This window comes from Symphalangus syndactylus, chromosome 18 (assembly GCF_028878055.3).
Source record: "Symphalangus syndactylus isolate Jambi chromosome 18, NHGRI_mSymSyn1-v2.1_pri, whole genome shotgun sequence".
NCBI lineage: Eukaryota > Metazoa > Chordata > Mammalia > Primates > Hylobatidae > Symphalangus > Symphalangus syndactylus.
In genome coordinates, this window is record NC_072440.2 from 9,981,360 (window position 1) to 9,996,318 (window position 14,959).

The 14,959-nt window shown below is 54.8% G+C and overlaps 2 protein-coding genes across 7 annotated transcripts in view; both read left to right on the forward strand.

Moving 5' to 3' along the window:
* Positions 1-14,959, forward strand: part of ALG12 (ALG12 alpha-1,6-mannosyltransferase) — a 30,311-nt gene that overhangs the window by 6,871 nt on the left and 8,481 nt on the right. For 2 of the 6 annotated variants that reach the window (XM_063622490.1, XM_055253938.2), the window contains exons 4-10: positions 1,787-1,960; positions 2,308-2,502; positions 3,046-3,149; positions 4,426-4,649; positions 8,197-8,366; positions 8,449-8,524; positions 8,637-8,773. In XM_063622490.1, the coding sequence (XP_063478560.1) occupies positions 1,787-1,960; positions 2,308-2,502; positions 3,046-3,149; positions 4,426-4,649; positions 8,197-8,366; positions 8,449-8,524; positions 8,637-8,773 (1,080 nt within the window). Of the gene's footprint in view, positions 1-1,786; positions 1,961-2,307; positions 2,503-3,045; positions 3,150-4,425; positions 4,650-8,196; positions 8,367-8,448; positions 8,525-8,636; positions 9,489-14,959 lie in introns of those variants that run through there. The other 4 variants (XM_055253941.2, XM_063622493.1, XM_055253937.2 and 1 more) reach the window with 3 other exon arrangements.
* On the forward strand, positions 9,619-12,342 carry LOC134733437 (histidine-rich glycoprotein-like). The gene is made up of 2 exons (XM_063622505.1): positions 9,619-9,857; positions 10,397-12,342. Exons 1-2 carry the CDS (start codon positions 9,663-9,665, stop codon positions 11,141-11,143), a joined length of 942 nt encoding a protein of 313 aa, XP_063478575.1. The 5' UTR covers positions 9,619-9,662; the 3' UTR covers positions 11,144-12,342.

Below are 14,959 nucleotides of genomic sequence, written 5' to 3' on the forward strand. Positions count from 1 at the left end.
GGACAGCTGGACAAGCCATGCATGTCCTGTGGAGGTGTCAGGGAGCCCCAGATGGGGAGGAGTTGGGGGGCCACGAGCCAGGGAAAGGAAGTCCACAGGCAGTTCCGGGGCTGAGTCCACGCTCCCCTGGAAGCTTCTGCTTATTCCAGGGGTGGCAGCGAGAGGTTGGGAGGTTGCGCAGAGCTGGTCGGACTCCAGCTGGACAGAACCTTGGAGGGCTGCAGCTTCAGCCGGTGAACGGGAGCCCACCCTGTGTCCTTCCTGATCCCACTAAGGTGACCTGGAATTGCTAGTGCCCCCCCAGCCTCTGCCACAGGCCGAAATCCTTCCTCTCTGGATGAAGACCACGTTATCCTGTGGCCGAGGGTGATCCCGGGGCCAAGGGTGATCCCGCGGCCGAGGCTGATCCTGGGGCTGGGGCACGGGGTTGAGATTGTTGGGCATTTGGGAAGATGGAAAACCAAGAGCAGAGACGCAGGGGATGGACCTGATGAGAAAAAGGGGAAGCGGGGCTTTGCTAGGGTCTGTGAATTGTTTAAAAGCCCAGGGGAAATTCCAGCACCAAAAGTACAACAGCTGGAGCCAGACCCACTCATGAGTATCAGTGAAAAATGTCCTATTAAGATATTCAGGCTGGGCACGGTAGCTCACGCCTGTAATCCCAGCACTTTGGGAGGCCGAGGTGGGGAGATCACCTGAGGTCAGGAGTTTGAGACCATCCTGGCCAACATGGGAAACCTTGTCTCTACTAAAAATACAAAATTTAGCCGGGCGTGTTGGCATGCGCCTATAATCCCAGCTACTCTGGAGGCTGAGGTAGGAGAATTGCTTGAACCCGGGAGGTGGAGGTTGCAGTGAGCTGAGATTATGCCACTGCACTCCAGCCTGAGCAACAGATGGAAACTCTGTCCTTAAAAAGGAAAAAAAAAGACATTTGCAGTCCGAATCCAGCAATCAGTGAAAAGAAAATGGCTGGTATGCACACGGGGTGTTCTGGGAACAGCAGGTCCAGCATTCAGACATCTGTGGCCCCCTTGGCAGTGCCTGGGTATCTCTGCCCGTTGGCCCCCACAGCTGCCTGGACCCAGTTGCTTCTCACATGGGGGCTTCGAGGTCCCTCTGGCCTTCTGGAAAGGTGGCAAGAGCCACCCAGAAGTTCATTTTCTTCCTGTTTTCAGCCTCTCTTGCCAGTGGCTGACAGGCCGGTCCACGGTGAGGATGTGTGGTCAGCTGGGTACTGTCCTGGGCACACCTGCCCCTTCACCGCCTCCTCATCAGACCACCAGCCCAGAGGTGGCTCCTGCTGTCAAATGGGGAGAGGGGTCCTGACCCCCTTCCTGCCTGGGAGCCTGTGTTCCTGCCACGTCCCACCTCCTCATGGCTGCTGGTAGAGCAAGGTCTGAGCCGGCCCTTGCAAACATTGCCCCTGGAGATGCCACAGCCCGGTGGGGTCTCTGGTTTAGTGTAGGGCTCAGCTCGTGGCATCTCCAAGTTGTGTGTCCTCCCTCATGCTTCAGAGAGCAGCCCCTGCAAGGGTCCTCAGTTCCCGACAGGAGCACAGGGGGCCTGGGGCCAGATGTCTGTTTTCAACATGGAGACGATGCTCTCAAGGCTGCTTTGCCTGACGTAGCCGTCAGCTGGCGTTGCAGCAGCATAGAAAAATCCATATAGAAAGATCTGTGTAGAAGGATCCACATAGAAAGATCCACGTAGGAGGACCCACGTAGGAGGACCCACTGGATTCTCCTCCACTTCAGGCTCATGTGCTGTCACTGTCTTTGTTTAGTTAGAGGAGTGCTTGGACTCGGCGTGATTTTTGGACTCTGGACATTACAAAAGGAAGTGAGACGGCAGTTTGGGGCCATGGTGGCCACCATGTTCTGCTGGGTGACGGCCGTGCAGTTCCATCTGATGTTCTACTGCACGCGGACACTGCCCAATGTGCTGGCCCTGCCCGTAGGTACGTAGCTGCCGGCTGGGCCTGCACACCCGCCTTGCCGGGCAGGGGCTCCCCTGAGTCCGGGGCTATGCAGCTGATGGCAGTGCCTGCCCCGTAATGGCCACTGCCTGCTGGGTTCCTCAGGATGGTCTGTGACCTGAAACCGGGCTCTTTGTTTTCCATGCTGGGTTGGGACACACTTCCTGGCCAACAGCATGGGTGCGGGGGGCGGCTCTGAGCAGTTTGTTTTCTGGGATATTCGTGTGGCTTTTATAATAGGAAAAGGAATCACCCTTCACTTCCCCGGGTGTTTTCTGGGCCGGGTGGGCCCTGTGTCTTGACGAGCACCCTCCCACGCTGTCTTGCAGTCCTGCTGGCCCTCGCGGCCTGGCTGCGGCACGAGTGGGCCCGCTTCATCTGGCTGTCAGCCTTCGCCATCATCGTGTTCAGGGCGGAGCTGTGCCTGTTCCTGGGCCTCCTGCTGCTGCTGGCCTTGGGCAACCGAAAGGTTTCTGTGGTCAGAGCCCTTCGCCACGCCATCCCAGCAGGGATCCTTTGTTTAGGTAAGTCAGTCGCTGTGGGATGCTTCTAACTGGATTTTGTTTTGCCTTGTTTTACAGAGGTCAAGAGAAATTTGGGAGGTTTTCATCCCCATGAAATAAAATGACCCTAACTTTAGCAGTGTTAAAACATTTCGATCCTAAGCCCCCTGCCTGGGGGTCTCCAGGGGGCCCCACCCTGCACCTTAGGGGCCCCTGTTCACTGGTCTGTCCCTTGTCATTGGGCTGGGGGAGGCCACAAGAGCGGAGGGCGGCTTGTCCCTGCGCCAGGCGGTGGTTCTGGGCAGTGGTGTCCTCAACATAGTTGGTGTCTTTTTTCTTTCTTTGTTTTAGAGATAGTCTTGCTCTGTCCCAGGATGGAGGGCAGCAGCATGATCGTGGCCCACTGCAGCCTTGAACTCCTAGGCTCCAGCCATCTTCCCACCCAGCCCAACCTCTTTTATATGAAAACAGCTTGTAGTTTCTGTAGTGATGGGGGCTGCATTGTAGCGGGATGTTTACTGATGGCTGTGTTTGCGACTGAGAAATTCTATTTTATTTTATCAGGACTGACGGTTGCTGTGGACTCTTATTTTTGGCAGCAGCTCACGTGGCCGGAAGGAAAGGTGCTTTGGTACAATACTGTCCTGAACAAAAGCTCCAACTGGGGGGTATCCTTCAGTGTCTGTGCAGGAGGGCGATGGGTGGGACCTCCAGCCACACCTCCTGGGCCTCTTTGGGCGGTGGAAGCAGCTGCTTCTCCCTTCTGTGCAGCGTGGCTGCAGGGTCAGGACAGAGCCCCTCCCTCCCACTTGCTCCTGGGAAATGCTGGCCATGGGAGGTGAGGTCCTGGCTGCCCTCTCTCAGTCCTATGGAAACAGCCCTGCCCCAGATTACCCCAGCCCCTCTCCTCTGCTCCTCGGACAATCTGCTGTTTTTTTTTTTTTTTTTTGAGACCGAGTCTCGCTCTGTCACCCAGGCTGGAGTACAGTGGTGTGATCTCAGCTCACTGCAACCTCCACCTCCCTAGTTCAAGCAATTCTCCTGCCTCAGCCTCACGAGTAGCTGGGACTATAGGCGCACGCCACCACACCTGGCTAATTTTTGTATTTTTAGTAGAGATGGGGTTTTACCATGTTGGTCAGGCTGATCTTGAACTCTTGAACTCAGGTGATCCACCTGCCTCGGCCTTCCAAAGTGCTGGGATTACAGGTGTGAGCCACCACGCCCGGCCCGGACAATCTGCATTTAAAAAGCGCTTTCTTAGGAATTATGTCAAACATACACACATAGATGGAATAGCATAACGAATCCCCAACCTGTATGTCACCCGTGACTGTCTGCTTTTTGTTTTTTGTTTTTTTGAGACAGAGTCTCACTCTGTCGCCAGGTTGGAGTACAGTGGCATGATCTCGGCTCACTGCAACCTCCAACTCCCGGGTTCAAGTGATTCTCTTGCCTCAGCCTCCTGAGTAGCTGGGATTACAGGCACATGCCACCACGCCCAGCTAATTTTTGTATTCGTAGTAGAGACAAGGTTTCACCACGTTAGGCAGGATGGTCTTGATCTCTTCACCTCGTGATCCACCCACCTTGGCCTCCCAAAGTGCTGGGATTACAGACATGAGCCATCGCGCCCAGCCGACCATCTGTTTTTAACAGTGAAGAAAAGGGTACAGAGAGCGAACGTTCCGTGGCCCTTGCTGCCTTGGTCCTGCCTGGAGGGGGCCCGATGCCCAAGTGGTATGTACGCAGCCGAGCTGTGGCCTGGGCTCCGTCTTTTAGGAGGGGGCCTGAGGCCTGAGTGGTGTCTGTGCACGCGAGCCATGGCCCAGGCTGCATCTCTCAGCACAACTGTCTTCAGGCGTCTTCTCCGCCTTGACCCTGCCACCCAGCCCACGGGCTCATGCGTGGACAGGTGCTTGGCCTCCTTAACCCAGCCCGCAGACCTCCCCGCTGCTGTGGTACTTTTACTCAGCCCTGCCCCGCGGCCTGGGCTGCAGCCTGCTCTTCGTCCCCCTGGGCTTGGTAGACAGAAGGATGCACGCGCTGACGGTGCTGGCGCTGGGCTTCGTGGCACTCTACTCCCTCCTGCCACACAAGGAGCTACGCTTCATCATCTATGCCTTCCCCATGCTCAACATCACGGCTGCCAGAGGCTGCTCCTACCTGTGAGTGCTCTTTTTGTGACATGCATTTTTATAGTTTCATTGGAAACAGGTTCACTGATTTACTGTTGGGGGGATGTATGTGTGTGTTTAATTTTTGAAACAGGGTCTTGCTCTGTCGCCCAGGCTGGAGTGCGGCAGTGCGATCATGGCTTACTGTACCCCTCAACTCCTAGAGGGTTAAGCCATCCTCCTGCCTCCTCCTCTCAAAGTGCTGGGATTACAGGTGTGAGCCACCGGGGCTATTTTTTAAGATAAACACAGGGCGTGTTGAACTAGGCGCTTATGTCAAAAGAGGGTGACCCCAGTCCTCCCTCCTCCCTGAGGGCTGCATGGGATGGGACCGGCCTGGCGACATGCTGACAGAGGGCGTGCTCAGGTGGTCTCTGTCTTGGGTTAATTTGGTGACTGGTCCACATGTAGTGATGCACCAGCGGTCCCAGTCTCTGTCATGGGAGAGGGACACTCACACAGGTAGCAGCGGCAGAGGGCAGGGGCAGCCCGGCCTGGGAGGCTCTGAGGGCGACAGGTCAGATAGAGGAAGGACGTTCATGGCCATCCTGACAGGGCCTTGGGGTTGAGGGCGTTTGTCAAGGCGGGTCATCTGGCTGGAAGAGGGGGATGGTGAGGGAGGTGCCTGTGGCTGGGTGCAGAGGGCCCAGCGTGGCCCAGGCTCAGGGTCCTGTGGAAGGCAGGGGGCTTCCTGGGGGGAGGGACTGCAGGCAGCAGGTGATGGAGGTGGAGCTGGGGGCCTGGCAGGGCCTGGGGAGGGCACTGCCTGGGCTGAGGGTGGGGTGGTCTGAGCGCGGCTGCCACTCAGTGTCGCAAGCCTCAAGGAGCCAGGAGAGTCCATCACTACCGGGCCCTGTGGGTGCTGGGGAAGGACCCGGGGCTTAGGCCCAGGAGAGTCCATCATTGCTGGCCCTGTGGGTGCTGGAGAAGGACCCGGGGCTGAGGCTGGCCAGCTCTGTGCCCGTTCAGAGCTTGCTGCCTTGATGGGAACAGGAGGCCAACTCAGGCCACACTGGGCATTGAGGGGCGGCAGGGCTACAGGCCAGGAGGGCCGGGGCCTGAGGCGTTGAGAGGTGCCCACTGTGGCTGGAGAGGAAGCCCCACAATGCGGTCCCTGATCTCAGGCAGCGGTCAGGTGCTTTCCGGTGACACTTGTTACAGGGGAGGGGATGGTGCCCCCCAGCTCCGACTGCCCCGCACTGACCTCGGGCCTGGGAGCTCCTCCGGCTGCCATGACTGTTCCTCGGTGGGGCCTCCTCCAGCTGCCATGGCCGTGCCTGGGTTGGGGGCTCCTCCAGCTGCTGTAGCCGTGCCTCAGTGGGGGCTTCTCCAGCTGCTGTAGCCGCGCCTCAGTGGGGGCTCCTGGGAGCTCTGCCTCTGCTTTTCTGTGCCTTTGGCTCCCTCTCGTCTCAGGGGTTGGCTCAGGGCTGGAGGAGGAGCAGACCCCAGCCCGAGTCATGGAAAAGAGGGTGGGAAAGACGGGGAGAGCGGCGCGGATGTATTGTATTCCGTGACAGGCTTTTCCAGCAGGGAAGAATATCCAGTGTGAACTGGGGCTCTGCTGAAACCAAAGGCAGGAGTGTCTTTGAGGCCTGGTGTGCTGGGCATGAGGGGCTGCTCCATGCAAGGGCCCCTGCTGTGCCAGTCGGCCTTATCCGGAGGAGGACAAACTTGGGGCGTCCAAATGAGGGGGTGCAGGGTAGAGCAAGGCCCCCTCCGAAGTCAGGTCCTCAGCCTGGCCACCCTGGGAGCAAGAGCAGGCCGTCTCCCCCGGCGTCAGGGCCCAGGGCCTTGAGACAGTCCTGGGGGTGGAAGGTTTCTGATTGCGACCTTTCTGCAGTGACTGCCCACTCCAGGTTTGGGCGGGAACGAAGGGAGAATGCCCTGGCAATGCTGAGCTCTTTGGGGCAGGCACTTAGGAGGCTGCGGTCATCCTAGGTGGGGCCTCAAGCTCAGAAACCACACCAGAGATTGTTCAAGGGTGCGCTAGTCTGCTCTCGCACTCATGTAAAGAAACACCTGAGACTGGATGATTTATAAAGAGGAGGCTTCATTGACTCACGGTTCCGCGGGCTGTACAGGAAGCATGGTACTGGTGTCTGCTCAGCTTCCGGCTTGGCCTGGAGAAACTTTCCATTATGGCGGAAGGCGAAAGGGAAGCAGGCACATTTTATGTGGCCAGAGCAGGACGATGAGGGACGGGGGAGGCGTCACCCATTTTCAAACAAGGAGACCTCTCGAGAACTCACTATCAGGAGAACAGCATGGAGGGGATGGCGCTAATCCATTCCTGAGGGCTCCAACTCCATGACCCAGTCACCTCCCACCAGGCCCCACCTCCAGCATTGGGGATCACAGTTGGACATGAGATTTGGTGGGGACGCAGATCCAAACCATAGCAAAGGGCAGGGCCTGTGGAGAAGAGGGCTCCGAAGAGCCTGGTGGGTTTGGAAGAGAGTGAGTCTTTATCAGGGGTTCAGGGCATTTAGACCAGGGTTGGCAAGCTTTTCCGTTAAGGACCAGCTAATAAAGAGCCTCATCTTCGTGAGCCACACGGTCTCTGGCAGCTGCTAACTCTGCCGTAGGATCCTGAGCTCGGCATAGTCAATTGTGAGAGAACCGGCGGCGCCCTGTCCCAGAGAGTTCACTCACAGACCTGCTGGGAGTGGGCTTGGCCGCGCGGGTGGCACTCTGACCTACACAGTCACTTGGGAATGTTTTTTTTTTTTTTTTTTTTTTTTTTTGAGACGGATTCTCGCTCTGTCGCCCAGGCTGGAGTGCAGTGGCGCAATCTCGGCTCACTGCAAGCTCCACCTCCCGGGTTCACGCCATTCTCCTGCCTCAGCCTCTCCGAGTAGCTGGGACTACAGGCGCCTGCCACCACGCCTGGCTAATTTTTTGTATTTTTAGTAGAGACGGGGTTTCACTGTGGTCTCGATCTCCTGACCTCGTGTTCCGCCTGCCTCGGCCTCCCAAAGTGCTGGGATTACAAGCGTGAGCCACCGCGCCCGGCGGGAATGTTTGAAAATACGTTTTTAGGCTGGGCGCAGTGGCTCATGCCTGTAACCTCAGCACTTTGGGAGGCTGAGGCAGGCAGATCACGAGGTCAGGAGTTCAAGACTACCCTGGCCAACATAGTGAAAGCCTGTCTCTACTAAAAATACAAAAATTAGATGGGCATGGTGGTAGGCAGCTGAGGTAGGAGAATCACTTGAACCCAGGAGGCAGAGGTTGCAATGAGCTGAGATCGTGCCACTGCACTCCAGCCTGGATGACACAGCGAGACTCTGTCTCAAAAATATATATATATTTTAAAATATCATCTAAATTTTAAATTGGCATCTTGGGTAGAACTTCACAGACAATTCTTGAGGCAGTGTCTTAACCAATTTTGCGGGTTACTTACTCTAATTTGGTGGTGAACTCTTTATGACTTGGTGAAGTTGAACAGCAGGTTATGCTCCTACTATGTTTTGTAGGTAGATTAATTTTATTGTCACCACGTTCTGCCTATGATGTGTAACCATTCTTTTTTCAGGCTGAATAACTATAAAAAGTCTTGGCTGTACAAAGCGGGGTCTCTGCTTGTGATCGGACACCTCGTGGTGAATGCCGCCTACTCGGCCACGGCCCTGTATGTGTCCCATTTCAACTACCCAGGTGGTGTCGCGATGCAGAGGCTGCACCAGCTGGTGCCCCCCCAGACAGGTGGGTGCTAGGGGCACTGCCTGGGGACTGCTGTGGCTCCGACTGCAGGCCTGGGCTCTGACGGCAGGCCTGGTTTTCCTAGATGTCCTTCTGCACATTGACGTGGCAGCCGCCCAGACAGGTGTGTCTCGGTTTCTCCAAGTCAACAGCGCCTGGAGGTAGGATCCACACACAGCACAACCCTCCCAGAGGCCATGTGAGGGCCCCTTGGGGGCGGGGGACAGAGCGATGTGGGGGCCCTGGGCAGGACCACCGGCTCTCGTCCCACAGGTACGACAAGAGGGAGGATGTGCAGCCGGGGACAGGCATGCTGGCGTACACACACATCCTCATGGAGGCGGCCCCTGGGCTCTTGGCCCTCTACAGGGACACACACCGGGTCCTGGCCAGCGTCGTGGGGACCACAGGTGTGAGTCTGAACCTGACCCAACTGCCCCCCTTCAACGTCCACCTGCAGACAAAGCTGGTGCTTCTGGAGAGGCTCCCCCGGCTGTCCTGAGGGGGACCAGGCAGCCCTCAGCAGCCACAGGCCTTCCAGGAGCTGTTATTGCTACCAGTTTCTGGCACAATTCCAGCACAATTATGACAATTCAGAGAAGCAAGTCAAAGAACTGGGCACCTGCCTCTGACAGACACCAGACCAGGGCCAGGGCCGCCTCCACAGCCTCACCTGGGGCTGTTAGCACCAAAGAATGAGGGGCCCAGGTCTTGTTGGCACCCCGGGAGCCACTGCCCAGGGTGATGGTGGCCAGCTCAGGGCTTCCTGCGGGTGACTGTTGCCCAGACCAGGTGCCATTCATGACTAATCAGGAGCAACGGGCTCACCCAAGCACCTGTCTGCCAGGAGGCCATGTGTGTCCTGCCCACCCGGGGGGAGCTGTATTTTGGCAGCACCCCACACCTGCTGTCCGAGGGCCTCTTGGGGCACCTAAGACAGCACCCCCTCTCAGGGGAGACCATGGTGGCCTCGGCCGCCCCCCCCCGCACCTGCTGCCACCACTGCAACTTTTGTATTCACAGGCATCGCATCTCCATCACAGATAAAATTTTAGGAGATAAACACATTCAAAAAGGAATGAGATAAAAAGAATAAGGCAATAAATGTTGATTGGAACCTTTCAAGATTATAGAAAACAATGAGAATGAAATTTGAAAAATGTTTCCTATGTGATAGCTTATCACAGGTGACTATTCCAGGTGTTATGGTAAAGGGAGAGCTTGGTGCTGTCAGCTTCACTGACCATGCATTTATAAAGCACCAAAGTGCGTGTGATGTGATGCTGCTGGGCACTGGAGATGGGACTAGGTGCTGCTGCACACGTATGCACACATGCACACACACCACACACGCATGCACACACGCTGCACAAGTGCACACACCATGCATACACACCACACACGCAGTGCACACATGCACACACCATGCATACACACCACACACGCAGTGCACACATGCACACACCATGCATACACACCACACACATGCACACAATGCACACGTGCACACACCATGCATACACAAAATGCACACGTGCACACACCATGCATACACACCACACATGCACAGTGCACACATGCACATGTGCACACCATGCATACACACTACACACATGCAAATACAATGCACACATGCACACACCGTGCATACACACCACACATGCAGTGCACACATGCACATACCATGCATACACACCACACATGCGCACACTGCACACGTGCACACACCATGCATACACATAAAATGCACACGTGCACACACCATGCATACACACCACACATGCACAGTGCACACATGCACATGTACACACCATGCACACTACACACATGCACATACAATGCACACATGCACACACCATGCATACACACCACAATGCACGCACACATGCATACTACACATGCACACATACAATGCACACATGCACACACCATGCATACACACCACACGCACATACAGTGCACCTGCACACCATGCATACATACCACACATGCACACAAAATGCACGCGTGCACACCATGCATACACGCCACACATGCACACGTGCACACCATGCATACACACTACACACATGCATACATACAATGCACGTGCACACGCCATGCATACACACCACACACTTGCACACATGCACACCATGCATACACCACACATGCACACATACAATGCACACGTGCACACCATGCATACACCACACATGCATGCACACACAATGCACATGTGCACATACCATACATACCCACCATGCGTGCACACACAATGCACACGTGCACACACCATGCATACCCACCATGCATGCACACAATGCACACGTGCCCACACCATGCATACACACCACACATGCATCCACACAATGCACACACCATGCATACACCATGCATGCACAATGCATGTGCACACCATGCATACACACATGCATCCACACAATGCACACGTGCACACACCATGCATACACACCACACATGCATCCACACAATGTGCACATGCACACACCATGCATACACACACAGTGCACACGTGCACACACCATGCATACACCACACATGCACACCACACATGCATCCACACAATGCACGCGTGCACACACCATGCATACACACCATACATGCATGCACACACAATCACACGTGCACACACCATACCCACCATGCATGCACACACACAATGCACACGTGCACACACCATGCATACACACCACACGCAATGCAGTCATGCACAATGCACATGTGCACACACCATGCATACATACCATGCATGCACACACGTGTGCATAAAGACATGATTTCTTCCTGTCCTCTTTGAGAGCTTGTGGCTGTTGGCCCAGGTGCCCTGGGGCTGCCTCTCCACCTGACGCCTCCTGGTTTTCCCACTGCATCTGGCGAACATCTGTGCAGACACTTCCTGACTCCCACAGAGGCCAGATGGTGAGGGCTGGAGAGCAGGCTTCCTGGCCCCAGCATCCCACAGACATGGGCTCCCTCCCCCATCCATCCACCTGTGTGTCTCAGGTATTCACTGGTTATCCACGCTCGTTTGTTCTCTTTTATTGCTGGCCACGTGTGGATTGCCTCCCGACTAAAGTGGTCTGTGAGTCGCTCCTGTCTTTAATTATCCTGGTGTTCAAAATGTACGAGATTTGCTGGTGGGAACCCTGCCACGCTCTGCCTGTGCGCTGTGCCTTTCCTTCAAGCACCTCCTCGTGACCAGGCGTGGCAGGGCATCCTCTTGGGCCTCTGGCCTTGGCCATTGCTCTGTGGGTCTTGGCTCCCTTTGGTGGGGAACAGCGTTAGAGACCAGGATCTAGACAGGAGGTGTGCTCGGTGCCACAGGGTGCCTGAGCTTTAGGCCCTTTCTGTGGACAGGCTAGGGAGGACAGGCATGCTGCGTGCAGACACGCACGTACATATGTCATATGCGTGGACAGATCTGAAACAGCACAGAACCGTGCCCGGATTCTGTCCTACCTTGCACGGTTCTCCCCCACCCCCCATCTCCACCCTGAGGACCCTGGCCCCCAGCAACAGCAGCATCCTCACGCATCTGCTGGGGAGTCCAGTGCACGCCTGCTCACGAGCTCCAGCGTAGCTGCCACAGGATTGCAAAAACAAACCTACCATGAAGAGGTCGGGATCGTGTGGAGTTCACTCCCTGCCCACAACTGCGGGTGCCATCAAGCGCTGTGCTCATGAGTTCTTGGATCGCTTCTCCACCGTCAGGGTAGTGGTGCCTTCACTGGAAATACAGCTGGGTTCATCCTTCCCGTTTGCTTATAGTCTTGTGCCTCCCACCATACCCCATGCCCCATCCTGTTAGGTTTGTAGAGTATGACCATCCTTCTAGAGGTCAAAACTGCCCCTAAAGACAGATGCAGGGAGCCACTCCCTCCCGTACCTCCTCCTCGCATTTTGGTAATGAGCATAATTGTCTCCTGGTTTATCTCCCGTGTGTTTAATTTTGTAAAGATAAACATATACACGTATATTCCCCTCTTTCTTAGACGGAGCATTCTTTATAGGCTCTTTTGCACTTTGGCTTGTTTTGTTTTAGAGACAGGGTCTTGCTCTGTCACCCAAGCTGGAGTGCAGTGTTGCAAACATAGCTCACTGTAGCCTCCATCTCCTGGGCTTAAGCCTTCCTCCCACCTCAGCCTCCCAAGTAGCTGGGACTACAGGTGTGTGCCACCAAGCCCAGCTAATTTTTTTAAAGGTTTTCTTGTAGAGATGGGGTCTCGCTATGTTGCCCAGGATGGTCTTGAACTCCAGGCTTCAAGCAGTCCTCCTGCCTTGGCCTCCTAAAGTGCTGGGATGACAGGTGTGAGCTTCCAGCCACCGTTTTTTTCACGTTAACACTCTCTCCTGGAAACCGTGGTGTTGACACAAGGAGTTCTCACTGTCTTTTAGAACCATACGGCTGGCACTCTACCACGTGATGAGCTGCAGTTTCCTCAGCTGCTGTCCTCTCTGTGGTCAGTTAGGTTATTTCCAATATTTTGTAAATTCAGATAACCCTGCCATGAATAACTGAGTGCCTTTGTACTTTCATATTGTTTGAGGTGTGTCTTCAGGGTGGATTCCTAGGTGTGGCAGCGCTGGGCCACGGGGTGACTGCACATTGGTTGCACTGGATATTGCCACGTTCCCTCCACAGAGTGGTCCCATTTTGCAACCCCACAGAGCCAAGCCTTTTTAATTGGCCAGTCTCAGGGGTGAGTTGTGGTTCAGTGTCGTTTCAATCATTTTTCTTTTTTTTTTTTTTTTTTTTGAGATGGAGTCTTGCTTTGTCACCCAGGCTGGAGTGCAGTGGCGTGATCTCAGCTCACTGCAACCTCTGCCTCCGAGGCTCAAGTGATTCTCCTGCCTCAGCCTCCCAAGTAGCTGGGACTACAGGTGCACGCCACCATGCCTGGCTACTTTTTTTGTACTTTTAATAGAGACAGGGTGTCACCATATTGGCCAGGCTGGTCTTGAACTCCTGACCGAGTGATCCACCCACCTCGCCTCCCAAAGTGCTGGGACTACAGGTGTGAACCACCGTGCCCGGCCTGGATCATTTTTCTTATGAGTGAAGTTGAATGTCTTTTCATATGCTAATTTTTTGGTATTTTTTGTAGAGATGGGGTCTCACTGTGTTGCCCAGGCTAGTCTCGAACTCCTGGGCTCAAGTAATCCGCCTGCCTTGGCCTTCCAAAGTGCTGGAATTACAGGTATGAGCCACTGTGCCTGGCTGGGGTTAATTTTTTAACATGGTGTGAGGTATGGATCCATTTTTTTTTTTTTTTTTGTCTATGAATATCCAGTTATTCTAGCCCCATTTGTTGAAAACATTATCCTCAGTGGTGCACGCCTGTAGTTCCAGCTACTAGAGAGGCTGAGGCAGGAGGATCCCTTGAGCCCAGGAGGTTGAGGCTGCAGTGAGCTCTGATTGCACCACTGTACAATGGTGCCCGGGTGACGGAGAGAGACCCCTATGTCTTAAGAAAAGAGAGAAAGGGCCGGGCGCGGTGGCTCACGCTTGTAATCCCAGCACTTTGGGAGGCCGAGGCCGGCGGATCACGAGGTCAGGAGATCGAGACCATGGTGAAACCCCGTCTCTACTAAAAATACAAAAAATTAGCCGGGCGTGGTGGCAGGCGCCTATAGTCCCAGCTACTCGGAGAGGCTGAGGCAGGGGAATGGCGTAAACCCGGGAGGCGGAGCTTGCAGTGAGCCGAGATTGCGCCACTGCACTCCAGCCTGGGTGACAGAGCGAGACTCCGTCTCAAAAAAAAAGAGAAAGAAAATACTGTCTTTTCACCACTGAATTGCCTTTGCACTTTTCTCAAAAATCAATTCACTCGGCCGGGTGTGGTGGCTTACGCCTGTAATCCCGGCACTTTGGGGAGGCCGAGGCAGTGGATCACCTGAGTTCAGGAGTCTGAGATCAGCCTGGCCAACATGGTGAAACCCTGTCTCTACTAAAAATACAAAAATTAGCTGGGCATGGTGGCAGGCACCTGTAATCCCAGGTACTTGGGAGTCTGAGGCAGGAGAGTCGCTTGAACCTGGGAGGCAGAGGTTGCAGTGAGCCGAGATCGTGTCACTGCACTCCAGCCTGGGCGACGAGCAAAACTCCATCTCAAAAAAAAAAAATCACTCAAGAATAAGAAGACAAACGACAAACTGGGAAAAAATATTTGATATTTGTGAAAGACCTATCTGATAAAGAACTGGGTCAGATGCGGTGGCTCACGCCTGCAATCCCAGTACTTTGGGAGGCTGAGGAAGGAGGATCGCTTGAGCCTAGGAGTTCTAAAATCAGCCTGGGTGATATAGTGATACTCTGTCTCTACAAAAAACAACAGCAAAAAATTTATTCAGGTGTGATGGTGTATGCCTGTAGTCCCAGCTACTTGGGAGGCTGAGGCAGGAGGGATTGCTTGAGCCCAGGAGGTCAAGGCTGGGCAACAGAGTGAGACCCTGTCTCACAAAAGAAAGAAAGAACTGGTATCCAATATATACAAAGGACTCTTTTAAAACTCAAAAATAAGAAAATGTGATTGAGGCTGGGTGTGGTGGCTCACGCCTGTAATCCCAGCACTTTGGGAGGCCAAGATGGGCAG